This window comes from Odocoileus virginianus, chromosome 26 (genome assembly GCF_023699985.2).
Source record: "Odocoileus virginianus isolate 20LAN1187 ecotype Illinois chromosome 26, Ovbor_1.2, whole genome shotgun sequence".
Classification (NCBI taxonomy): Eukaryota; Metazoa; Chordata; class Mammalia; order Artiodactyla; family Cervidae; genus Odocoileus; species Odocoileus virginianus.
The window spans coordinates 41,473,930-41,500,640 of NC_069699.1; the positions used below are offsets into that span (position 1 = coordinate 41,473,930).

A 26,711-nucleotide genomic window follows, 5' to 3' on the forward strand; every position below is an offset into this window, starting at 1 on the left:
CTGGAGAATAATCTTTCATAAAATTTTCTGAAGGATATTGTTCTTAGAAAAACATGAGTTCTGTTTTTAAATAGATGTGGGCAAAGGTGACTTAAATCAAGTTAAGTAACATCTTGGCTGTGGGATTTTAGAACCTTTAGTGTGATAATGTCTACCATAAATCAGGGGAGTGAGCGGCATTTCCCAAGTTGGCTTGATCATGGAGCTAACCTCCACTCTCCCAATTAATTTTTGCACAACACCCAGGAGGGTTTCAAAGAACAAATAATTGTTTACTTTAGAGCAGTATGTCTCACTTGGGAAGAAATTCCTTTTAAAGAAAAAAATAAAAAGAACATTATAGCACCCAGTATTGTTTTATGTAATAATTATTACTTATGTTACTTAATTAGGTACAAAGATAAGACTAGGCATGCTTATAGCTCTTACAGAACTATGAAACCAAATCAGAATTACACACTAAATGATAATACATCAAAGTCTATAAAATTTAAATGAATGATATTAACTTTATATGAAAAAGGATTATGTTTGCTGGATGTAAATTTATATTTGATATGAATATGGTGCCAGCTACTGTAGCTCAGATGCTAGCTCAGAAGTCTTCACAGTGGTGTGCTGTGTGTTAACCTAGTTTCCTCACTGGTTGCTGTTTCCATAGTGCTGATAAACCCCTTGCTTTCATGTTCACCATGATGTCCTATGGCCAAGATTTGGGGGGAATATATCAGAGAAATAAGATGTATTTTTTCTGTGCTTTTTCCATTTCATCCCCAAAGAACCTGAAGTGCAAATACAAAGGCAAATATTTAGATCTTTTAACAATCCTTGATTATCAGGAATTATTTGCATGATCCAGAATAAGTTCACTTTAACTTTTGAGATAATCATCAAAAAGAAAAGACAAAATAAGTTTTGTAGCAAACTCATGGATCCTTGAACATAGGTCCTGATCCTTCAGGAGTATGGGCCCTGATTTTAAAATATAGTTTTAATTCTCTTTTAAATAAATGTACTATAGTTTCTAATATAGTAGTCATTTACAAACATGTCATGTGTATGTGGATGGAGATTACTTACTTGGATTTATTGAACGTAACTGACCTTGAGATCATGAAATTATTGCTTAGTCTTCCTACTAAATTATCAATGATTTAAGTTCTTTTGGGCTTCAATGATAGGTTAAAAAGTTCATGGCATATCTCAGTAGAACCAGTATTTAAACTTTTTATGTTAAGATGCATTTTCATGTTTAAATTTAGTGTGTTTCCTTGAAGGAATAGTACAATATGAATGATACATGGTGTTTTCTTAAATTTTTGATAATAGTAAATGTTTTGAAGATGGGCCTTTTAAGTGTTAGGAGGTACTAAGATTGATAGCTTTGCAAATTGGTTTTAAGTATTTTGAATTTATAACTATCATCATGTTGCAAAATAACATTGACTTTGGAATAGCTTGCTTCCTTTTGTAGTAATTCAAAAATATTATGACAGCTATAGTTTTATAGTGAGCATAAAAACCAGTGAGGTAAGTTCAATGAGGTAAGGTTAGTGTTGGAAGTTTTATTAACAAAAACTTTAAGTATTAACACATGAGTTACAATTCCCATGTGTTTTCAGAAATTTGCTGGAACTGAATTAAACATTAAATTTTGAACTTTGGACTAGTCACTTAAAACCACCTAATTTTAGTGTAAGAAGTAGCCAAAAGCTTGAGTATGAAAACAGGCTTTATAAAGTTGGCTGGATTATTAACCCACATAAGATATGAATTCTTCCATGTAGGTGATATGAAACACTCTTGACCCAGCATTGTTTTCTTCAGGTAGGTGGCATATGGGAGTTGGGTATGATTTTTTGATGGGTGGGTAAGACAAAATGCATCTTTACAACCTGAAAATCTCAACTGTGTTATTAACAAGCTGGTGATTGTAACTTAACTTTTATAAGCACAGTATGTGTTTATGCAATATGAAATATACCTGAATTTTATTTTTTGAATTGAAATTATATGAGAACAGACTTCTAATTTAGGAGAAAGGTATATTATTGTAAATTATGAAGCAATCTATAATATAGTCATCATTGTTTCTCTTTGTACTATTTAAATATTTTAAAATATAACATAGATTTCCCAACCTCTGCCAGGTCAAATGTTTAAGTTTTGGTCTGGTAGATGAAAGCCAACACACAGAAATGGCATTATGTAGTCCCTTTTTCCCTAGTCAGCATCACACTAGTGTTCAACAGGAGAGTAAATACCTGATTGACATGTAATGATTGACATTAACTGGTGGCCTTGAAAAGCTTAAGGGTGTAATTGATAAGACCAAATCTCTTGTTACTGGTGACTATGATGGGGGAAAGAAAGTGTGAAAGTGAAAATTGCTCAGTCATGTTCAACTCTTTGTGATCCCATGGACTGTACAGTCCATAGAATTCTCCAGGCCAGAATACTGGAGTGGGTAGCCTTTCCCTTCTTCAGGGGATCTTTCCAACCCAGGGATTTAACACAGGTCTCCCGCATTGCAGGTGGATTCTTTACCACCTGAGCCACAGGGGAAGCCCATGATGGGGGAGAGACCTTGTAATAAAATTAAAGGAACCCTTTTAGGAAAGGGATTTTCTCAGTTTTCAATTGTTACAGCTATCCTCTCCCTACAAGTTCTTGTTGACTTGATCTCAATGAGTGTAAATGCATTTCTGTGGTAGTAAATCTGTAAATATGCTGAAGATGTCCTAGTTAGTCTTCTGAAAGAATGTTATAATTCTTTACACTATGTTACATTATAATATAATGTTATAATTACAGGACTGCTCATCCACAAGTAAGTTAGACTATAGTCCAGGTTCTGTTGTCTCAGGAGCTTCCAATTCATATAGCCATTTACCTTTATAATATTTCCCAGCACCTCAAACTACATATACCTAATACTGAACTCTTGATTGCCTACCTCAAGTCTGATTCTCCCCAGTCTTTCGCATAATAGGCAGTAATTCTCTAGTCAGTAACCCGGGAAACCTTTGAGTCCTTCTATCCATCTACCCGTATAAATGGAAACTCTCAGTTCTCCCAGCTGCCTCCCAATTTTTTCACAAAGTATGTCTCAAACACATCCACAATCTCCTTGTCGACCACCTCCATCTTAGTTGTAGCAGCCACTGTCTCTCCTCTGGTTGACTGCCTGTCCTTTGCCTCCATTCCCATCCCCCACCCCCAGTGTCTGCTTGTAGAACAGCATCAAATTGTCCAATCGCTGGCCAACAAAAAGACTCTTTTTCATAGATGCTTTGCGTTCTGATTCAATTCTATACTTATTGTGTATATTTCTTACTACAGACCTAATGTCAATCATTTCTACAATGAACCTGATTTGTTTTATTTAGAAATGGTTTTAAGAGACAATATTTGAGGTGGACAGTTATTGTTACTGAGGTGGTTACTGTTCTTTAAAGCCTTTTTAATGGAAAAAACTAGAAAATATTTTTTTAATTTAGTTTTTTATTGAAGGATACTTGCTTTACAAAATTTTGTTGTTTTCTGTCAAGCATCAACATGAATCAGCCATAGGTATACATATATCCCCTCCCTTTTGAACCTCCCTCCCATCTCCTTCCCCATCCCATCCCTTTAGATTAATACAGAGCTCCTGTTTTGAGTTTACTGAGCCATACAGCCAATTCCTGTTGGCTATCTATTTTACATATGCTAATGTAAGTTTCTGTGTTACTCTTCCCATATATCTCACCCTCTCCTCCCCTCTCCCCATGTACATAAGTCTATTTCTATGTCTGTTTCTCCATTGCTGTCCTGTAAATAAATTCTTCAGTACCATTTTTCTAGATTCTGTATATATGCATTAGAATATATTTATCTTTCTCTTTCTGACTTACTTCACTCTGTATAATAGGTTCTAGGTTCGTCCACCTCATTAGAACTGACTCAAATGCATACCTTTTATGGCTGAATAATATTCCATTGTGTATACGTACCACAACTTCTTTATCCATTCATCTGTCGATGGACATCTAGGTTGCTTTCATGTTCTAGCTATTATAAATAGTGCTGCAATGAACAATACGATACATGCGTCTTTTTCAATTTTGGTTTCCTTAGGGTATATGCCTGGGAGTGGGATTGCTGAGTCATAGGGTGGTTTTGTTCCTAGTTGTTTTAAGGACTCTCCATACCATCTTCAATAGTGGCTCTATCAATTTACACTCCCACCAACAGTGCAAGAGCATTCCCTTTTCTCCATACCCTCTCCAGCATTAATTGTGAAAATGATATTTTAAGAACATTTGGAAAAGGAAGGGGATATATGTATATCTATGGCTAATTCATGTTGAGGTTTGACAGAAGACAAAAATTTGGAAAACTCAGCAGTGGCCATAGGACTGGAAAAGGTCAGTTTTCATTCCAATCCCAAAGAAAGGCAATGCCAAAGCATGCTCAAACTACCACACAATTGCACTCATCTCACATGCTAGTAAAGTAATGCTCAAAATTTTCCAAGCCAGGTTTCAGCAATATGTAAACCATGAACTTCCAGATGGTCAAGCTGGTTTTAGAAAAGGCAGAGGAACCAGAGATCAAATTGCCGACATCCATTGGATCATCGAAAAAGCAAGAGAGTTCCAGAAAAACATCTATTTCTGCTATATTGACTATGCCAAAGCCTTTGATTGTGTGGATCACAATAAACTGTAGAGAATTCTGAAAGAGATGGGAATACCAGACCACCTGACCTACCTCTTGAGAAATCTGTATGCAGATCAGGAAGCAACAGTTAGAACTGGACATGGAACAACAGACTGGTTCGAAATAGGAAAAGGAGTACGCCAAGGCTTTATGTTGTCACCCTGCTTATTTCACTTCTATGCAGAGTACATCATGAGAAACACTGGACTGGATGAAGTACAAGCTGGAATCAAGATTGCTGGGAGAAATATCAGTAACCTCAGATATGCAGATGACACCACCCTTATGGCAGAAAGTGAAGAGGAACTAAAAAGTCTCTTGATGAAAGTGAAAGAGGAGAGTGCAAAAGTTGGCGTAAAGCTCAACATTCAGAAAACTAAGATCATGGCATCTGGTCCCATTACTTCATGGGAAATAGTTGGGGAAACAGTGAGAATAGTGGCTGACTTTATTTTGGGGGGGCTCCAAAATCACTGCAGATGGTGACTGCAGCCATGAAATTAAAAGACACTCCTTGGAAGGAAAGTTATGACCAACCTAGACAGCATATTAAAAAGCAGAGACATTACTTCGCCAACAAAGGTCCATCTAGTCAAGGCTATGGTTTTTCCAGTAGTTGTGTGTGGATGTGAGAGTTGGACTATAAAGAAAGCTGAGCACTGAAGAATTGATGCTTTTGAACTCTGGTGTTGAAAAAGACTCTTGAGAGTCCCTTGGACTCCAAGGAGATCCAACCAGTCCATCCTAAAGGAAATCAGTCCTGAATATTCATTGGAATATTGGACTGATGTTGAAGCTGAAACTCCAGTACTTTGGTCACCTGATGTGAAGAGTTGACTCATTTGAAAAGACCCTGATGCTAGGAAAGATTGAAGACGGGAGGAGAAGGGGATGACAGAGGATGAGATGGTTGGATGGCATCACCAACTCAATGGACATGAGTTTGAGTAAACTCCGGGAGTTGGTGATGGACAGGTAGGCCTGGCGTGCTGCCGTCCATGGGGTTGCAAACAGTCGGACACAACTGAGTAACTGAACTGAATATTTTAAGAAAGAAAACATGCCATGTGTTCATGCTTTTTAGTATTACAAGGCTGTTTTTAGTATTTTAGTGCTTTTTCTTAAAGACTTAAATTTTTTAAAATCCAAAATTAACTTTAAAGCAGAGGAACATGTATAAAGAACAATTTATTTCAAGATCATTTATAAAGACTATTTAGTGTTAAAAGATGGGATAATAAAGAGTATCCATAAGTTAAATAAACCATTTTAATGAATATCAAAGTATCAGTCCAAGTCTAAATTATAATAGCTGATAGACACTTGCTGAATTATAAATTTATTTTGCATATACACAAACACGTAATGTACATTTTTATCAATAAGCACAGATATCCACAAATTAGCCTTTTGTCATCCAGGTTTTTACAAGGCTATTAATAAATTGTTAGATTTTTGTATTTGTATTACTTTCCTCTTATGCTAAAAATCATGTTTTCTAATGATATTTATATAATATTTAATTATATAGTACTTTTTTGCTCTACCTCACCTCCATCTTCACAAATACATGGTTCAACAAGTCATGACCTGCCAGTCTTGTTAAAAGGACTAGGACAATGCCTGCCACAAAATCAGTTGTTCATATTTGTTGAATGAATGAATAATTTTAGTTACTGGAAATAAAAAGAATACCTACAGAGAAGAGAAATCTGAAATCAAAATAGATGAAGGCAAGCAGTAGAAAGACATGACCTGAGTATAGGTTAAGAGATAGACACACCCTCATCTCAGCCTTTTTTTTCCTTCTTTCTTTCTTCTTTTTTTAGCTGTGCTGCTCTTCATTCCTGCAAGGGCTTTTCTCTAGTTGCAGTGAACAGGGACTGCATTCTAGTTGTACTGTGTGGATTTCTCACTATGGTGGCTTCTTTTGTGAAGCATGGGCTCTAGGCATGTGGGTTCAGTAGTTAAGGCTCCCAGGCTCTAGAGCACAGGCTTAGCAGTTATGATTCACAGGCTTAGTTGCTCTGTGGCATTTGGTATCTTCCCAGACCAGGGATCGAACCCATGTCTCTTGCATTTGCAGATGGAGTCTGTACTACTTAGCCACCAGGGAAGCCACTGTATAGTTACTTTTTGATGGTGCAGTTGCTGAAGGTCATTTTTTTTTTTTTGAAAGGCAACTTTTGCTATAATTAGAGATTTGTATGAAAGAGCTTTAAAAAAGCAATGATTATTCTGAATGTTTCTTTTCAGCGAGACTGCAGAAAGATCATGCTAACTAAATCACCATTTGGTTAGGTAGTTCTGTTTGGTAGAGATCAGTAATCCCTGACCATTAGAGAAGAGAAGACTCCTGCCTGTGACCTCGTCTCCAGGTAGTATATCATTCATACAGCCTTTCTGAGCATGCCTTGAAGTTCCAGCTCTCTGTCCTTTTGAGATCATAAAAGGTTCATGTGAGGCCATTGGGACACTATTTCCTGTGGCATGGCTCAGTCAGCCATGTTTGCTGTTGGTCCAGAACGCTCCCTGAAGTGTTTCTCCATAGGGGAGATAAAAGTCTAAGGATTGAAACTTTTGAGTTTATTAGATCATAGACCTACATGGTCCACTATTGTAACCATGAGCCACATGGGGCTATTGAGCACCTGAAACATGACTAGTTCTAATTGAAATATGCTGAAAGTGAAAAGTAGGTGCTGAATTTTGAAGACAATACCAAAATGTAAAATATATTATTTTTTAATGTTGATTACATGTTAAAAAGTAATATTTTTGATATAGTGAATTACATTAAATATATTCTTAAGGTTACTTTTACATGTTTCTTCTTTTTAAACTTGGCTGCTAAAAAATTAAAAATTACAATGCAAGTATGTAGCTTGCATTGTATTTTCATTGGACACATCACCTTCAGTCTTTTTTCTGGAAGGGTGGAAGTATCTGTGCAACATTTCTAGCCAATCCACACAACTTGATTACCACCCATTTCATCAAGGAAAAGTCAGTCCTCACATCAATTATGTTAGTTGACCAAATTTCAGATACTCATCAAATATAAAGAATATTGAGCCACTTTTGGTAGTTGACTCTGGCATGTCAGGTTTTAACTGAAATATTTCATAGCTAATTAACTGCCCCTGGAGAATTTATTCGCAGTTGGGAAGTACAGCCATTGACCCAGCCACCCAGACGCCCCCTCCACACAGACACACCTATCATACCATGTAGGCTGAAATATTAAAGTAAATGATAGACAGTATAACACTCTGGTACATGTTAGAGCACAAAACCTTACTTGCTGGTTCTCCACTTTTCCTGAGGGCTGTTGATTAGCAACCTTTATTGCATTCCTACAGTATATAAATCACTGGGTTACAGGCTGTGGAAAGCAGAATAATAAAATATAATAACAATAGCAAAAATTTATTGAGTGTTTCTAGGTGCCAGGCACTGTGCTAAGTGCATTACATGTGTTATTTAATTTAATCTTTAACGTAATTTGATGAAGGTGGTACTCTTATTATCCTCATTTTGCTTATGACACCTTTGATTTATTCTTGACATTTGGAAGGCTGGGTGAGTAAGTCCATGGCCATGGCCATTGCCATGAGTTGCTTGAACACATATATTTTCAGTGGAGAGACTTTGCAAAACAGAGTTGTCCACTTGAACTACTCGTTGATACGAATGGAAGTTCAAACCAGTGTGCTATAGGAGACTCTTCCTCTTTGATCTCTTTTTCTCTTCTCCCCAAGGTCTTGATCTTTAACCTCTGTGTTTACTCCCTAGGATTCTGCTGCTGCTTCCTTTCAGCTCTGTCCTTGGATCTCTGTCAACCATCTCCCTGCCCCCCAACCCCTGCCACACTTCTTTGGAATTGGGATGAAAGGATAGAGGAAAGTAGATTTTGAGTTCTTACACATTGAAGAAGTAGAGGGAAGAACAGTGACCCAGTTTCATGTAGGTTTATGGTCATCTCTAAGACAAACCTTTCTAGTTTTAAGGTACCCACTTTTTAATAAAACCAGGGGAAATGATAGTGATTGAGTGGTTTAACACATCATACTTTTGGGGGTCAGGAAGTTAGGGGTAATCCTACTTCTTGAGGAAGCAGATATATGGAGGTTCTGCTGTCTTGTAGCTTCACCATGTGGAAAATGTATCCTTTCTAGTCTCAAGGAAGGGGAGGGGTGTCAAGGAGGTGTGGATAGGAAGTGATGTATAATGCTCTGCTTACATTTCATGAATGGCTCCATTTTCCCACAAGGGGGCTGGAAAGAGAGATTGCTCCAGTGTTCAGGAAGGAAAGGCAAATTGGATTTGAGTGAGAACTAGTGGTTACTACCACAGCGACTTCTAGATTTTAGGTTATTTTCAGTGTTTTTGTCTTTGGAAACATACTTCCATATATTATACATACTTCCAACTTTGAATCTGTCTCCCCATTTGAATGATTGCAAGTTGAATCAAATTCAAATATACTGTTAACCCAAGTCTACTATTAGGAAAAACAAACAAATGACACTTTAAATGTGAAATAAAACTGTATTGGGAGCTTTTGTGTATGTTCCAGTTTCATTTTCTTTTAAAGTTGTTCTTTCTGATAGCATGTTTATTCAATGCCTGAAGTGTTGTCAAGTAAGTAGTATTTAATCTGTGAAAATTTTCAAGTGGCCGCTTTTTCTCTCTCAAGTGTTTTTTTTTTTTTTTTCTTTCTCTCAAGTGTTGCTGTAGTCATTTTAGGATGGAAATGAACCATTTGATTTTTAAAAATTATTTATGGCATATCAAGTAGCACTTAGTGTTTTGTCACAACATTGAAACTGTTTCTGAAGGCCCGTGTAAAATATGGCAGGAAGGTCAGGAAGCTTATGTACAAAACTTCTAGAAACATACCTCACCATTGGAACTGGTTATAATTCCTGGGTGCTGACATGAAGATTAATAATGTTTAGCTCTGATTTTGGCAATTTTTGCCAATTTCATTGCATTGGTCATTTTCTTTCAAGTTATTACCTGGAACCGAAGTGGTAACAAATGCTTCATGCTTTATACTGCCAGGTAAAAGGTTAAATTTTCATATGTTACATGCTTTTAAACATACACACACATGCGCCCACATACAGACACGAATATACACACAACTGGTTCAGAAGGAAATGAGTAATTCTCCTAAAATGAAAAGATTGTCTTAGTTTTAACATTAGGTGACTAGCTCCCATGTGGTTAAATAATATGTAAAAACTGGAAATTCAACCTATGGGTCTTTGTGCACTGACAATATCATGCAGTTCTAATTTTCTTTTGTTTTTCTGGGAAATGATGGTGCTCTTTGTTTTGCCAAGTTTTATTATTGAGTCAACTGCCAAAGTTTGAGAGAGAGAGTCAAGGGCCCTTAAAATTATTTGGTGTTGAGTGAAGAGGTAGAGAAAGGTATTTCATATTCCCAAACATTTTAACTTTTATGTCTCTACCTGATGTTGGAATATAATCTAAACTTGAAGGCTTTTCTGATTCTTTTTAAAAATGAAGTATACTATCGAGTGAAGTTCAAATATTAGTGAAGGGAATTTTAATCCTACTCACTGATACTCAGTTTGGAACTACATATTCTAATTTTTAATAGACTATCTTCTTTCTGGCCTGATTCCTGTGTTTAAACTTCTGTGCATCAGAAGGTCTGTGCGCCTGCTTGTGGTTTTGCACCATCTGGAAGTTAAAATTTGACTTTAGAAATGATGTCATGCTTGCTTACTGCAAACTGGTCTTATGTTGGTTGAGAATTGGATGTAGTTCAGGTCAACATTTTGTCTTTAAAAAAAAAACAAACCTTAAACTTCATTTCTTGATTCTAGGAGGCTATGCAAAGCTGTAGAGATAGAGTGAAGGCGATTGAAGGCCACAATTCAAATTCCTTTGAAGCTAAGTACATGCTGTCAGACGCATGGAAAATAAACTCACAAACAGAAGACCTTGGCTGGCACAGACTCCCTCCTGCCTTGTAGAGTTTGGGTGTTGCGAGTAATGTGTTGATCACGAGCAACTTTGCTCTCCGTTTTGTTCCTGGAGAAATAGTCTTACTTAATAGTCCTTACAAAAGCTCGTGTTGCTGTTTTAATCTCTTACGGATTTACTAAGATGGAGCAAGACATTGAAAGATCACACATAGCCAGAAGGCACTACAAATGTTAAGCTTACTATTGATCAATTAGATAGTCTCTTCTGAAACGTTCTCTAGCATCACTCACTGTCTCCCATGTTGTAATTTATTTATATCATGGATTTGGATTGGGTGTTTCCTTTGTCCAGATAAAGACCACCATCTTTGATAGGTAGAATGTGGGGCTAATGGGACCACAGTTTCTTCTCCAATTTGCACAGAATCCTAGTTAGCCTATGTGCAGATCCCTAAAATTGAATGTATAACCCTTTCTAACCACTGCTGTAACCTGCAGTGATCAACATGTTCTGCCAATTTCGAAGGAACCCACTAAATGCTACCCTTTTACGTATAAACTAAAAATCACATTTTTTCACCGGATAAGAGGAAAACTCAAAGAGAAGTACTGATGTTATTCCGAGTTGGTGGATGAAGATGACTTTTTACATAGATCACTTGAGAATCTGGAATTTTTAAGCTTTAGTGCAACTGGCATGCGTGAGTTTTTCATTTAGGAAAGGGAAGGTCACCAGGATATGAATTTCCCCCTCACCTCTGTCCCCAGATCTCTATAGCCATTATGTGCGAAGAGGCAGAGCTGTCAGATGTTTGCAGACTCAGCAGTTCTCTCCTTCTGAAACCACAGAGTGTCCGTCCTCTCTCATAATGCAGTCAGGGTCATTCAGCCAATGGGGCTTCCAGCACTTGTCATCACCTCTGCCCTTGCTGGGGTCTCCCAGCTTCATCTTGCTGTCTGGGGCAGAAACTAGAAAACCTCTCTGCTTACCTACCTCCCCATCACCTTTGACATTTAAAAACACTACTTTGGCCCTTCTTTCTTCAACAGGGGTAAGAAAAGGAGATTCTTCCCTGATAACTTTTTTATTTCTAGTATTTTCCTGCCCTGATGTGTTCTACCTAGGACTGATTGCTGTCTTTAAAATCATAAAATGCCAGGCACTTCGAGATAGTCAGTCCTTACCTCTTTGTTTTATAAGTGAAGAAACTGAGGCTGAAGACTTGGTGTGGGCAAGTGACAGTTATTTGTGCTCATCCTCACAGGTAGAAGTAGCGCTGGTCACTCAGTGGTGTCTGACTCTTTGTGACCCTATGGACTACAGCCTACCAGGCTGCTCTGTCCATGGGATTCTCCAGGCAAGAACCCTGGAATGGGTTGCCATTCCCTTCTCCAGGGAATCTTCCTGACCCAGGGATTGAATCCAAATCTCATGCTTGTAGGCAGATTCTTTACTGTCTGAGCAACCAGGGAAGCCCAGATAGAAGCAGAACTTAAAACCTAAGTGTCTTCTTTCCTTTGTTCCAAATCGCCTTTGACTCTTTGTCCTTATAATATTTTTATATCTATTTATTTTGACTTATTACAGTATTCCTGCTCCTTTTTTAAAAAACATTTTTTGTTTTTTTCTGTGTTCTTCTAAACTTTACTTGCAAATAGTATAACGAGCAAATGTTCAACAAGATATGCTATGAGATGCAGCAGTCCCCAACTTACCCCTGTCCCATTCTTCTTCCTCAAGGTCAGCTCTTTAAGCTCCCTATGCATGGTTATTTTGATATCTCTCAATAACATGCTTAATTGCTTCCTAGTGTTGATTTGCTTCTGTTTATCCAATTCCCAATGTGGAAGGTGAGGATTAGAGTTGTCTGTCATCCTAGTGTCCTGCATCACCCATGTAAACATTTTTTGCACATGATCTTTGGACTGTTAACATTAAAAAAAAAAAAAAGCTTATGTTTCCCCATTCTATTACCAACATTTGAAAAGCAGAAATTATAGAAGTTTAAATGTTTTCTTTAGTGTTGTAAAGCAGTCTTTCATGAAGCTGTAGGATGGATGTCATCCACAGCATTTTCTTCCTCTAACAGCATTTACTTCGTCTTGGCCACACGTCTTTTTCTAATTTAGAAGTGTTCCTCCCAGATGTCCGTGGCATGGCTCATTGTGTTCTCTGTATTCCTGGAGGATGCTACCTGGCATGGACAGTGTTGTGCCCTCCCTGGGGTCTCAAAGATGCAGAGAATTCATGTGCTTTGTTTCCCAACTTTTGGCCTCTCAACATGAGATGACTTCATAACATCTTACTTCATATAAACCTTGTAATTAAAAAAATATATATCACTGATCAGCTACGCATGCAGCAGGATTTTAAGGTAGATGTAGGCTTTAAAACACATAGCCTGGAGTTGCCTTTGAGCAGTATTTGATCATGCTGCTCAGAAGGTGTACTGCTGCCCCACCCAACCTCCCAGGGCAGGACTGGTAGTTACTGATGACCTATCTGTAAAACTGCAACCTTTTTTCTTTTTCCTGATTTCAGGTAGATGCACTGAGATTACGGCTAGAAGAGAAAGAATCTTTTCTCAATAAAAAAACGAAACAGCTGCAGGACCTCACAGAAGAGAAGGGGACACTGGCTGGAGAGATTCGAGACATGAAGGATATGTTAGAAGTGAAGGAGAGGAAAATCAATGTTCTTCAGAAAAAGGTGAGTACCTGACGTAAGCACTTCAGATTGAGAATTGGTATCATCCATGTTTTGTCATTTTGGAGAAACTTTTGAGTGTGTGGGAAAGAAGAAATTATTGTTCAAGAATTTTAGATTAGGGAGTGTAAACTTTAAACTTACTGATATTTAACTTACTGGTGATTGTAATCATGTCAGTTTTAGCACAGCTTGATGAATTTACTTATTTGATCACCTGGAAACTAAATAGTAATTTTTTTTTCATTTACTAGCTTAAACATAGAGATAGTTGTACAAATTTAGATATAAATCTAAAATTTATTGTTAAGTTTTCCTTTTCTTTACTGAGAATTGAGCAGTCAATGTGTTTTGTGGGTCTTAAAGGTATTTTAGGTGCATTTTGTGTTTAAATAAAGTTTAGTAGCTCTTACCTGTCAGACTCATACAGATCTTAGTGGGTGTGAAGTAATATTTACACCCATTACTTCACTGGAGTCTGTGAGACAAGGTGTAATAAGTTGTAACACAGTGACTTAACACAGCAGATACTGCACCTGGCCAGGGCTCTTCTTTCTTTCATTTTCTCCAAAGTAGGGGATTCACGTCTGGGGACAACACCCAGATTTTTCTTTTGAAGAATTCCTGTTTGCTACTGTGTACAGTTTTGGTGGGATCACAGGGTGCCCTGCCTTCCCCAGAGAAAAGGGTAGGCAAGAAGAGAAACTAGTACCTGCTCTTTTAAGAGAAAGAAGCTGTTGGGAAACACATAGGGCTCTCAGATTAACAGGCAGCAGCATGGAATCTGAGCAGAAACCAGTGCGGAGAAGCAGGAGCTGGCTGGCCAGGGCACCGCCATAGACAGGCGTGTCACCAGGCAGCTGCAGACAAATGGGACCTAACTGGCCCTTCTCCTGGTGACATTTGCTGCCATCACCTCTCCCCTTATTTGTATTGACAGCAGCCTAGCTGTTTTTCCTGCTTCAACCCTTACTTTTCCTACTGGGTGTTCTTAACATTCAAACTGGAGTAATTCTTTTAAAACAGAAAACTGTTCATATCACACTCTGACCAAACCTCTCTAGTCACAACAAGCTACCTAATTTGTGGGGCCAAGTGCAAGATGAAAATATAAGACCTTTTATTCAGACTTTATGGAGAATTTCAGGATGATCATAGTGAAGCATAAAACTAAGCCTGGGGCCCTTCTGAGCACGGGGGCCCGGTGTACGTACGCAAGTTGCATGCCTATGAAGCCGTCTCTCCATCCTCAGTGGTTTCCATCCTCACAGGATGTTCTCATTAGTTACCCATTTTATACATAGTAGTCTATGTATATCAACCTCCATCACCCGGTTCATCCCAGCCCACCTCCCTCCTGTATCCATATGTTTGTTCTCTACATCTGTGTCTTTGTTACTATTTTTCAAATAAGGTCATCTGTACTTTTTTTTAGATTCCACATACCTGTGTTAAAATATGATATTTGTTTTTCTGACTGACTTCATTCTGTATTACAGTCTTCAGGTCCATCCTCACCTCTATAAATGATATAATTTTGTTCCTTTTTGGACCAAGTAATATTCCATTGTGTATATGTACCACATCTACTTTATCCATTCCTCTGTTGATGGACATTTAGATTGCTTCTGTGTCCTGGCTATTATAAATAGTGCTGCTGTGAACATTGGGATGCATGTCTCTTTTCAAAGTGTGATCTCCAAATATATGTCCCAAAGTGAGATTGCTGGATCATATGTTAGCTGTATTTTTAATTTTTTAAGGAATCTCCATACTGTTTTCCATAGTAGCTGTACAAATTTACATTCCCACAAGCAGTGCAAGAGGGTTCCCTTTTCTCCATACCTTCCCCAGCATTTATTATTTGTTGATTTTTAAAATTATGGCCAATCTGATAGTGTGAAGTGATACCCCATTTTAGTTTTGATTTGCATTTCTCTAATAATTAGTGTTGTTGAGTGTCTTTTTATGTGCCTCTTGGCCATCTGTGTGTCTTCTTTGGAGAAATGTCTATTTAGGTCTTCCATCCGTTTTTTCAGTGAGTTGTCTTTTGTTTTGATCTTAAGCTTCATGAACTGTTTGTATATTTTGGAGATTGATCCTTTATCAGTTGCTTCATTTGTAAATATTTTCTTCCATTCTGAGGATTGTTTTTTCATCTTATTTATGGTTTCATTTGCTGTCCAAAAGCTTTTAAATTTAATTAAGTCCCATTTATTAATTTTTGTTTTTATTTTCATCACTCTCAAAAGTGGGTCAAAAAAAATCCTGCTGAGGTTTGTGTCAAACAGTCTTCTGCCTATGTTTTTCTCTAAAAGTTTCATAGTGTGTGGCTTTACATTCAGGTCTATAATCCATTTCAAGTTTTATTTTTAATTTATGGTGTTAGGGAGTATTCTAATTTCATTCTCTTATATGTAACTTTCCAGTTTTCCCAAGGCTTTTTTCTCCATTGTATATTCTTTCCTCCTTTGTCATAGGTTAGGTGACCATATATCTGTGGGTTTATCTCTAGGCTTTCTACATACTTTTTAAAAAAATACTCCTTTCCATTATGGTTTATCCTAGGAGACGATATAGTTCCCTGTGCTCTATAGTAGAACCTTGTTTTTTATCCATTCTAAGCTCCCTCATTCTTGAGGAATAAATGGCAGCACTTTCTCAGTAAAGATTTTGGGAAGGCACTTTCAGTGCAGAAGTGATAAACAGCTTCTTTTGCTGACATGAATATTTTGCAAAATTTTAAACTGCCTCCTCCTGCCCCCTCCACCAGATTTAAAAGTTTGGAATCAGTTTGGAAGTTCTAGAACAAAGCCAATTATATATTATGGCTCCTTTTGACAATAGGATAGCAATCCCACTTATTTAAACTGTTCCAGTGATGGATTTGGAAATATTTCATGTATATTTGGAGAGGTTGTTTAGCTTCAAGTTTTCAACATAGTAATGGAGAAGGAGTACTATTATATCTGCAGTGTAAAAGAGAAATAATATCTAAAGAAGTGATGCACACAATTCAAAAACCACTTCAAAATTTGGAAATAATACAGGAGCTGATGAGCTAATGAAAGATTGTCTTTGGGACTGAAGACTTCTTAGAGTTTTGACCACGTTCAGCATAATTGGCTATTTTAGGGCAGGCCCAGATTGGAACAGCATAAGCTTTGGATTAGGGTGTGTTGGCATGGAAGAATAATAAACTCGTGTCAATGTCAGAGGTTCAGTGTTACTTAATATTTCTTTCCCATAGACTCTCTGGCAACCAGCATGGTGTTTTGATGCCAGTAGAACTGGGTATGCTCCTTTCATAGCCATGTTTAACCTGGTGAAGCTAGGCTTGCACCTCATATCTGTCAGCTTTGCCTTCAAAGCCCTGGGTCTCAGAAGTCTTGTGTACCCCATAAGCTATGTGCACAGGCCACATGTCAGCAGCAGGCACAGACATGATGCTCTAAGCCTTTTGTTGCTTGAGGAAGGAAGTGAAATTGAATAAGCAGAGAACCCCAGGTGGCCTAATATCTCTGATCAAACTTTTGTAGGAAAACAGGTCATCGATAATAGATTTGGTCCTACCATACATGTTTTTGGCTTTACTCAATAGTTCCAAGAAATAGAATTCTTTTAGTACAGGTCAGAAAGGTTTGTGTACGGAAATGGTTTGGTGTGTTATCCCCATGCAGCTATGATACTAAAGTCAGAGGTGCGGCACAATTTTCATGCAGCAGCCGTAGCGTTCTGTTCCCATACCTGAATTCAAGCTTCCACTGATGAAGTGCTACCTTTTTGTAGGAAATGTCATAAAACCTTGATGACATTGTACATTTGGAAAATGTATAATGACTGGGATTTTAGGACATGGTAGCATTATTTGAACCAGATCAAATTCAGACTGCTGTGTAGCTCCTAGATTCTTGCAGCATAAATTTACTACCCAAGAAAAGTTCTTTTTTTTAAGCCATTAAATTGGACAAAAATTCTATCTCCATTTTCATTCTAGGTCTCAGTCTAACAAGCAAAGTGAATTTATAGAGCAGGGGTACTTTATTTATTAGGGGTAGAGAAACAGATGGTGATCCCTCTGGACACTGAACTCACTAGCTGCCTACTGGGCTTCATGGATTGCCCTGTGGGTTGGAAAGGGCCGGGAGAGAGAGGTTTATAGTTTGCTCCTGGGAGTGCTGAGTGTGGACCTGCCCACTTTAGCAGCTTTATTCTACCCATTTGGAAATATGATGGTGGAAAATTCTGTATGATAACAGAGGAAAGAAAGCTACAGGAGTATGGTTATTAGTGTAATGAGTTGCTTCATGAAATGTATATTAAAAAGTTAAACTCGAGAAGATTACTATGAAGCATAGAGATTTCCATGTGAGCGTAAAATTGATGTAAGGTATGGAAGACTTTTTGACTCATTTGAGCTATTTTTCAATGTTAAACATTCAGTGTTAAAGAGATTTATTTGCAAATCTCTTAGTTTTTTAAACATGTGAAAAATCATATTCATTTTGCATTTACTAGGGTTCCCTATGTGTCAGTCAGTCACTACTCTAAGTCCTGGAGGTTTAAAGAGAAAAAAGACATTCTCCAGTCCTCAAGAAACTGACAGGCTGGTTGGGGAGGTAGACTTGTATAATGTGGTCTGTTAGTAGAAACAAAGCACTTGATGGATGCAAAGAGCAGAAGCTAGTTCAGTACCTTAAGAAAAATGATATTTACTACAGGAATATCCAGAGCCGCAGTAAATTGCTGGTAGAACCAGATTAGGGATGATTGAGAATTAGGACAACTCTAGGAGACCAAGAGAAAGCAGACAGTGCCTTGACCGTGTAATGCAGAGTTTCTGGTTAAGTGTCTTCTCTGCCACTGGCCACCCTCACACCTTCCCCTCTTTGCCCTCACATCATGCTGTTGGTCAAGATTCAAAGTCCTGGGCCAGAGTTCCAAAGTTCACATAAATGCCTCTCATTAGCAGCATCTAACCAGACCCTACCTAAAAGGAATCTGGGAAATGTGGTTCTTAGCTTTACTCCTGTGGAGAAGGCAATAGCAACCCACTCCAGTACTCTAGCCTGGAAAATCCCATGGATAGAGGAGCCTGGTAGGCTACAGTCCATGGGGTCACGAAGACTTGGACACGACTGAGCGACTTCACTTTCTCTTTTCACTTCCATGCATTGGAGAAGGAAATGGCAACCCACTCCAGTGTTCTTGCCTGGAGAATCCCAGGGACAGAGGAGCCTGGTGGGCTGCTGTCTATGGGGTCGCACAGAGTCGGACACGACTGATGCGACTTAGCAGCAGCAGCAGCTTTACTCCTGAGCTTTCCACTCAGTTTTTGTGTCACTTAGTTTGTGAGGTCTTTGCTGACACTGTAGACTGGGAGAGCTTTTACACCCTGTAGAGAGCCCTTTTTTTTTTTTTTAAACTCACTTTGAAGTTATGCACCCCTGCACCCCTTTAGTGAATGTTGTCTTCCTTCCCAGGGCTAAGCTTCTTGAGTGCCCCAGCCATCATGATCAGGATACCTCCAGCTCCTTGTGAAATTCTTTTCAAGTGATGGTCCTCAGTCAGTATGCATATGATGAATAAATTATGTCAGTAAATTCTGAATGAATGAGAATTTGGGAGAAATTGCTTTGAGAGTCACTCCTGGCCCAAGAATATTGTTAGCTGTACAAAGAGTCATTTGCCCCAGTGAAATGTCAAACCCACTTGCTGTTCCCAGAACACTGTATTCTGTGTAGGCTGCAAGATGGAACTGTCCCGGGAATAGCAAAGCACAGGTAAGGAAATAATTGCTGCTTTACCAGCATCTGTTCCATTACTCTGAGGAAGTAAAGATGGATGAAGACTCTGAGTGAGGGAGCTTAGTCACTCTTCCTTAATTTTCCCTTTTAGTAAAAAGAAAATGTCACATTTACAGAAAATACTGTTTTGTTCCACAAAGAGGATGCTTCTTTTTCCATTTCTGACTTCTCACTTACTGGTTTATTAGAGGCATGACATTTAATGAGAATGGTACAGTGAAATTGCTGACTATTCATGGTAATTTCCGATTATGATCATAATGATAATTTTCATAACAAGAATAATCCGGTATTGACTGAATCCTTACTATATACAAGACACTGTACTCAGGGCTTTTCATCCTTAGGTTGAGTCTACAAAAAAAAAAAAAATACTGGCATGTAGTTACAGTTAAAGTCCCTATTTTTTAAATGGGGCACTGGTTTAGTGAGTGACTTGCCCATAGTCACATGTCAAGGAGGTGATACAGCTATTTTTAACTACCACACTACTCTGGCGTTTTTCTATTCATGATCCTTCTTCCCTCATGAGACAAGTGGAATCTTTTTTTTTTTAAATTTTTTAATCTTTTTCGTTTATTTGTATTAGTTTTTGTTTAGTCGCTCAGTTGTGTCCAGCTCTTTTGCAACTCTAGACTATAACCCACCAGGCTCCTCTGTTCATGAATTTCCCAGCAAGAATACTAGAGTGGGCTGCCATTTCCTTCTCCAGGGGAACTTCCCAACCCACGGATCAAACCTACATTTCCTGCATTGGGAGGCAGATTCTTTCCACTGAGCCACCAGGGAAGCCCCCTCATTAACTTTTAGGGATTAGCTAAAATATAATTTGAGCAATTTACCTAAGGCTAATACACAAGGATGCCTGTTTTTAATACCAAATTGGCAGAGATATAACTGCTAAATAACGTGATGAAAAATAGGAAAAAAAATTTAAAAATATGACATTAGAACTGGATTTTTTTATAATGTGTATTAATCTGTTTTTAGAAAAAAAGATAGTAGTGACCTTGAGTTTATCTTTTCCTCCATGAAATTCTTCATGTACCATGAAGCTTTTGGTTTGTTTTATAGCTTCCTTTTCAAAGGAATGCAGCAATTTTGCTCTCATTGTATTTTTACTTTGTTTTGGTTGTTGGCTTTTAAAGGACTGAGACCCTGAAAGACATTTTGAGACATCTAAGCAGCTTTCCTGGACTAGTCGCAGAAGAACTCATGGCTCAGTAGACTCCTCACCTAGTCCCAAGGGGAGCAATCTGGGAAGCTGTTCCACTTTGCGGTGAGCAAAGGTCACCTAAGGTCAGACCTCAGTGTAGGCAAGTTTGCTCTATATCTGAAGCCAGGAACTTGGCTGACACTTGGGGCTTGGGGCCACAACCAAGGTGGCTGTGAGCCTAAGGCAGTGGTTCTCAACTGGGCTGTACTTTACAAGCCCCAGCCCTCCAGACAAACAGTTGGCAATGTCTGGAGTTCTGGTTGCCACAGCTGAAGGATTGCAGCAACTGTCTGGAGGGAAGAGGCCAGGGCTGCCGCTAAACATCCTGCAGTGCCCAAGAGACACCCTTCCCCTGGGCCCCTGCTAGAGCAGATTACTCTCCAGACCTTTCCTGGCCTATTGGGCCCTTTTCTTCCTGTGTTTGGGCCACCCTTCTCATCTTGGATCGCTGTGCTCCTTGCCTTGAGATAGTAATCCTTAAAGTGAGTTTTACTTAGTATCATGATCATTTATCTGTAACATTTTTAGCTTTTCTCTGACATGATTATAGAAAGTTTACACAGGTGAACATCTTGGGTGTGTGTGTATGTGTGTGTGATTGAGCTATTAATATTACTGTTTTATAATTTTCACATTAATCACATAATATGTAAATCACATAATATGTTTCACATATGTTAAAAAGAGTACATTTATGGCACTTTTGAAGTATTAAAATTACTAGAATTGTTAAAACTTATCTGACTATTTTGATCAAATCAACTACTTTGGAGAGAGATGCTGTTTAGTATATAGAATATATGATAGAAATAAAACATCTGATTTAGATAGATGTGGGTCACCTATCAGATATCACCCAGGTTAAATTTCTGTAGCTAACTGCCAACATTTCAGTCATTTGGAAAAGATCATTAAGACTATATTTTTCTGACAAAAAATGCACTTCATTTGTTTATTGTTGATTGAATGTCAGCTGGCCTATGTTGCTTTGATATCTGCAGCTAAAAAAGTATTGTCTAGGTTAGTGTTCGTGATTTGCCAATTTTCTTTTGAAACTGCCTTCTTCAGTAAAAAATATAAGAAAAAGCTAACTTACTGTATTATATGGGCTTCCCAGGTAGCTCAAACGATAAAGAATTTGCCTGCAATGAGGGAGACCTGGGTTCGATTTCTGGGTTGGTAAGATCCCCTGGAGAAGGGCATGGCAACCCAGTATTCCTGCTTGGAGAACTCCATGGATAGAGGAGCCTGGTGGGCTATAGTCCACGGGGTCGAAAGAGTCAGACATGACTGAGTGACTAACACACACACACATTGTATTATGTAATAAATTCTCAATGTATGTTCTGTGTTTGGAGGGTAGCAGTATGTTATTGGGTCTAAGCAAAAGCATTTTGAAAATTGAAATTTTGAAAAAAAAAACATTTTGAAGCATCTCAAAAATGTTTGATTCCAAGGCAAACCATTCAATATTACAGTAATCCCAGTCTATGCCCCAACCACTAATGCTGAAGAAGCTGAAGTTGAATGCTTCTATGATGACCTACAATACGTTCTAGAATGAACACCAAAAAAAAAGATGTCCTTTTCATCATAGGGGACTGGAATGCAAAAGTAGGAAGTTAAGAGATATCTGGAGTAACAGGCAATTTTACCTTGAAGTACAAAATGAAGCAGTGAAAAGGCTAACAGAGTTTTTGCCAAGAGAACACTCTGGTCATAGCAAACACCTTCTTCCAACAACACAAGAGAAGACTCTACACATGGACATCACCAGATAGTCAATACGGAAATCAGATTGATTATATTCTTCGCAGCCAAAGATGGAGAAACTCTGTACAGTCAGCAAAAACAGAACCAGGAGCTGACTGGCTCGGATCATGAACTCCTTATTGCCAAATTCAGACTTAAATTGAAGAAAGTAGGAAAAATCACTAGACCATTCAAGTATAATCTAAATCAAATCTCTTATGATTATACAGTAAAAGTGACAAATAGATTCAAGCAATTAGATCTGATAGACTGAGTGCCTGAGAGCTATGGATGGAGATTTGTGACACTGTACCATCCCCAAGAAAAAGAAATGCAAAAAGGCAAAATGGTTGTCTGAGGAGGCCTTACATATAGCTGAGAAAAGAAAAGTGAAACGCAAAGGAGAAAAGGAAAGATATATCCATCTGAATGCAGAGTTCCAGAGAAGAGCAAGGAAAAAAAAGAAAGCCTTCCTAAGTGATCAATGCAAAGAAATACAGGAAAACAATAAAATGGGAAAGACTAGAGTTCTCTTCAAGAAAATTAGAGATACCAAGGGAATATTTCATGCAAAGATGGGCACAATAAAGGACAGAAATGGTATGGACCTAACAGAAGCGGAAGATATTAAGAACAGGTGGCAAGAATACACAGAAGAACTATACAAAAAAAGATCTTAGTGACCAAAATAATGACCACACTGCTGTGATCACTCACCTAGAGCCAGACATCCTGGAGTGCAAAGTCAAGTGGGCCTTAGGAAGCATTACTATGAACAAAGCTAGTGGAGGTGATGGAATTCCAGCTGAGCTATTTCAAATTCTAAAAGATGATGCTGTGAAAGTGCTGCACTCAATATGCCCGCAAATTTAGAAAACTCAGCAGTGGCCACAGGACTGGGAGAGGTCAGTTTTCATTCCAATTCCAAAGAAAGGCAATGGCACAGAATGTTCAAACTACTACACAATTGCACTAATCTCACACACTAGCAAAGTAATGCTCAAAATTCTCCAGGCCAGCTTCAACAGTATGTGAACCGAGAACTTCCAGATGCTCTAGCTGGATTTAGAAAAGGCAGAGGAACCAGAGATCAAATTGCCAACATCCACTGGATCATAGAAAAAGCAAGAGAATTCCAGAAAACCACCTGCTTTATTGACTACGTGAAAGTCTTTAACTGTGTGGATCACAACAAACTGTGGAAAATTCTTCAAGAGATGGGAATTCCAGACCACTTGACCTGCCTCCTGAGAAATCTGTATGCAGGTCAAGAAGCAACAGTTAGAACCAGACATGGACAATGGACTGGTCCAAATTGGGGAAGGAGTACATCGAGGGTGTATATTATCACCCTGCTTATTTAACTTATATGCAGAGTACATGATGTGAAATGCCAGGCTGGATGAAGCACAAGCTAGAATCAAGATTGCCGCAAGAAATATCAATAACCTCAGATATGTAGATGACACCACCCTTATGGCAGAAAGTGAAGAGGAACTAAGGAACCTCTTGATGAAAGTGAAAGAGGAGAGTGAAAAAACTGGCTTAAAACTCAACATGCAAAAAACTAAGATCATAACATCTGGTCCCATCACTTCATGACAAATAGATCGGGAAACAATGGAAACAGTGACAGACTCTATCTTCTTGGGCTCTAAAATCACTGTAGATGGTGCCTGCAGCCATGAATTTAAAAGACGCTTGCTTTTTGGAAGAAAAGCTATGATCAACCTAGATCGCATATTAAAAAGCAGAGACATTACTTTGCCAACAAAGGTGGGTATAGTCAAAGCTATTGTTTTTCCAGTAGTCATGTATGGATGTGAAAGTTGGACCATATAGAAAGCTGAGCCCCACAGAACTGATACTTTTGAACTGTGGTGTTGGAGAAGACTCTTGAGAGTCCCTTGGACAACAAGGAGATCAAACTAGTCAGTCCTAAAGGAAATCAGTCCTGAATATTCATTGGAAGGACTGATGTTGAAGCTGAAACTCCAATACTTTGGCCACCTGATGTGAAGAACTGACTCATTTGAAAAGGCCCTGATGCTGGGAAAGATTGAAGGCAGGAGGAGATAGGCGACAACAGAGAATGGGATGGTTGGATGGCATTAATGGCTTGATGTACATGAGTTTGAGCAAACTCTGGGATTTGGTGATGGACAGGGAAGTCTGGTGTGCTGCAGTCCATGGGGTTGCAGAGACATGACTGAGGGACTGAACTGAACTGACTGAAAGGCATTTTACTCTGGCATCATTTAATACATTGTGTCTTTATTATTACATCAGGTTTGTGTCAAGGGTTTCAGGGCAGATTTTACAGAACAAACAAGCATGCATGTTTGCTATTTTTATCTGGATTTTCCCAGTGAGCAATGGTCTAGGGAAGAAACAGCTTGATTTCAACCAGTTGATACTATTGATCATTTTATCCCAATGAAGTGATATTTCAGAAGTCACTTTGTATCTCTTGATTGGAGATGGTGGCTTCCTTAGTTAGCCTTAATTTCTTGGGGAAGCAGTGAATTCACCATCCCTCTCCATTGTGTATATTGCTTTTCTTCAAAGGGATTTGAAGTTGCCCTTCTCTTAGAGATGACGTTGATGAAGTTACATTTTATTACCAAAAGAACCAAAGCTAAAAAATTCACCTTCTGGTGGAGAATTAAAGAGATTTGGGGAAGCCTGTTCATTTATTCATGTGTTCAGTCAGCATCTATAGGCACTGTACTCAGCTGCGTCTTTCTACCCCTTTCCCTCTGTTGAACCCAACTGAATATTATTTAACTTTCAAAGACATGTTAAAATGTGTATGCTGATGAACCATGGACAATCCTGAAGACAGAAAGATATGAGAGAACATAAACATGGAAGAGACTTGATGAACGCTGCTAGTCCAACCTTTTCTTTTTCCCTTACTCAGTACATGAGTTCTGAGATTAAGAGACTTGTTTAGGGTCAGAGAACTAATTAGTGACAGAGCCTGGGCTCTGATTTTATTTTTTCCTTTTCCTTCTCTCCATTCCCCTCTGGTATCTGAGGCCTGGGGCATCATTGCCCTGTTCTGGCCAGTTTGCCTTTCTTTCCTACCATTCAGTTATCCAGTGATACATGTTCAGCATCTGTAATGGTCTGAACACTCTGCAGGCATTGAGGAATACAGGAGCTATTGAAGAAGGTACAGTTTCTGCCCTTCAGGAGTTCACACTCATGGGGAAAAAAAACCACTGAATAGGCAATGGCAAGGCAGAATATGGTGTGTGCTACGCCAGCCAGGTACCTAGTGCATATAGGAGGGACACCTTGCCTCTTATGGGCAGTAGGATGGTAAAGGAGGACTTCTGGAAAAGTTGATAACTAAGCTGGGATCTGAGGGAGTATGGAAAGTGTCGTTCAGTGAAAGGAGCGAGAATAGTATTTGCAAAGGTTTGCCTAGAAGAGGCAACACAATGCATTTGGCGGAATTAGAAGTAATTTAATATTGATGGACTACACTCCCCATCCCATTTAGGGAACAAATTTTAGGGAAGTTTTTCTACTGTTTGTTTTTCTAGAAATCAATATTTTATAATTAAGCTTTGAGAGTCATTTTGACTTCCATAGTATAAATGTTCTCTTCCAATCCCTTATGACTTGCTAGTGGCAATAGTGATTATCTGTGTTATTTCAAAATGCAGTTCAGGGCCAGATCATGCTGAGAACTGATGCTTATTCATTGAGAGAGCTGATCCTGAGCCAGGGGAGGCAGATTCTCTTTTAAATAAATATTTGCCTCTGTGTTAAGACCTTATATTCTGTACTCAATTTCAGCATGATGGATTTTTAAGAAGTTTGTTTGTGATTACCTGTAAAACCTCTTGAAGATTTAAAATAAAAATGCCCAGAATGCCCTGACCGTGGCTGCTATCCTGAATGGGTAAAGGCCTCTTGACATATCTGTCAGTCTCAACTGCCAGCTGCTGTTGTTCTGTGATAAGAAATTAGAGGTAGTTGAGCTTTTACATGTTTCAGTCTGGGGATGGTTCCATTTTTCTTCCCACGTACTCCCCGAGCCATTTGATTTAAATCACCCTTATTTATGTGGGAAGGAAAATTTTCTGTGTGTGTTTGTTACTCATCCTGTGTTTGGCAATGGATTCTACCCTGCTGTGAAGAGTTGACACATAATCTATATTAGAATTTGTTATATTTATTGTACAGTGATGTCTGTAATTAAAAACTTTTATAATATGTGTCCTAATTTTTCCCAAAGAATAAATGTAAATTGTAAGTGATGTGTTCTTGGGGCACATAATTCCACAGTTATTGTGGGTAAAGAAAGGTTAGTCACTCAGTCGTGTCCAACTCTTTGTGACCCCATGGACTGTAGCCTACCAGGCTCCTCCATCCATGGGATTTTCCAGGCAAGAGTACTGGAGTGGGTTGCTATTTTCTTCTCCAGAGGATCTTCCTTGACCCAGGGTTTTAACCGGGTCTCCCACATGGTAGGCAGACGTTTTACCATCTGAGCCACCAGGAAAGTCCTATTGTGGGTAAGGGACCCCTTAATATTGTCCTGATAT

At 38.5% G+C, this 26,711-nt stretch overlaps 1 protein-coding gene across 13 annotated transcripts in view; it reads left to right on the top strand.

Annotated features, from left to right (window-relative positions):
* ERC2 (ELKS/RAB6-interacting/CAST family member 2) overlaps positions 1 to 26,711 on the top strand; it is a 971,398-nt gene that overhangs the window by 368,290 nt on the left and 576,397 nt on the right. For all 13 annotated transcript variants that reach the window (XR_011483727.1, XR_011483728.1, XR_011483729.1 and 10 more), the window contains one exon: positions 13,210 to 13,377. Coding sequence is in view for 10 of the 13 variants with exons in the window: in XM_070455889.1 (XP_070311990.1) it covers positions 13,210 to 13,377 (168 nt within the window). In the remaining 3 variants the exon portion in view is untranslated. The remainder of the gene's footprint in view (positions 1 to 13,209; positions 13,378 to 26,711) is intronic.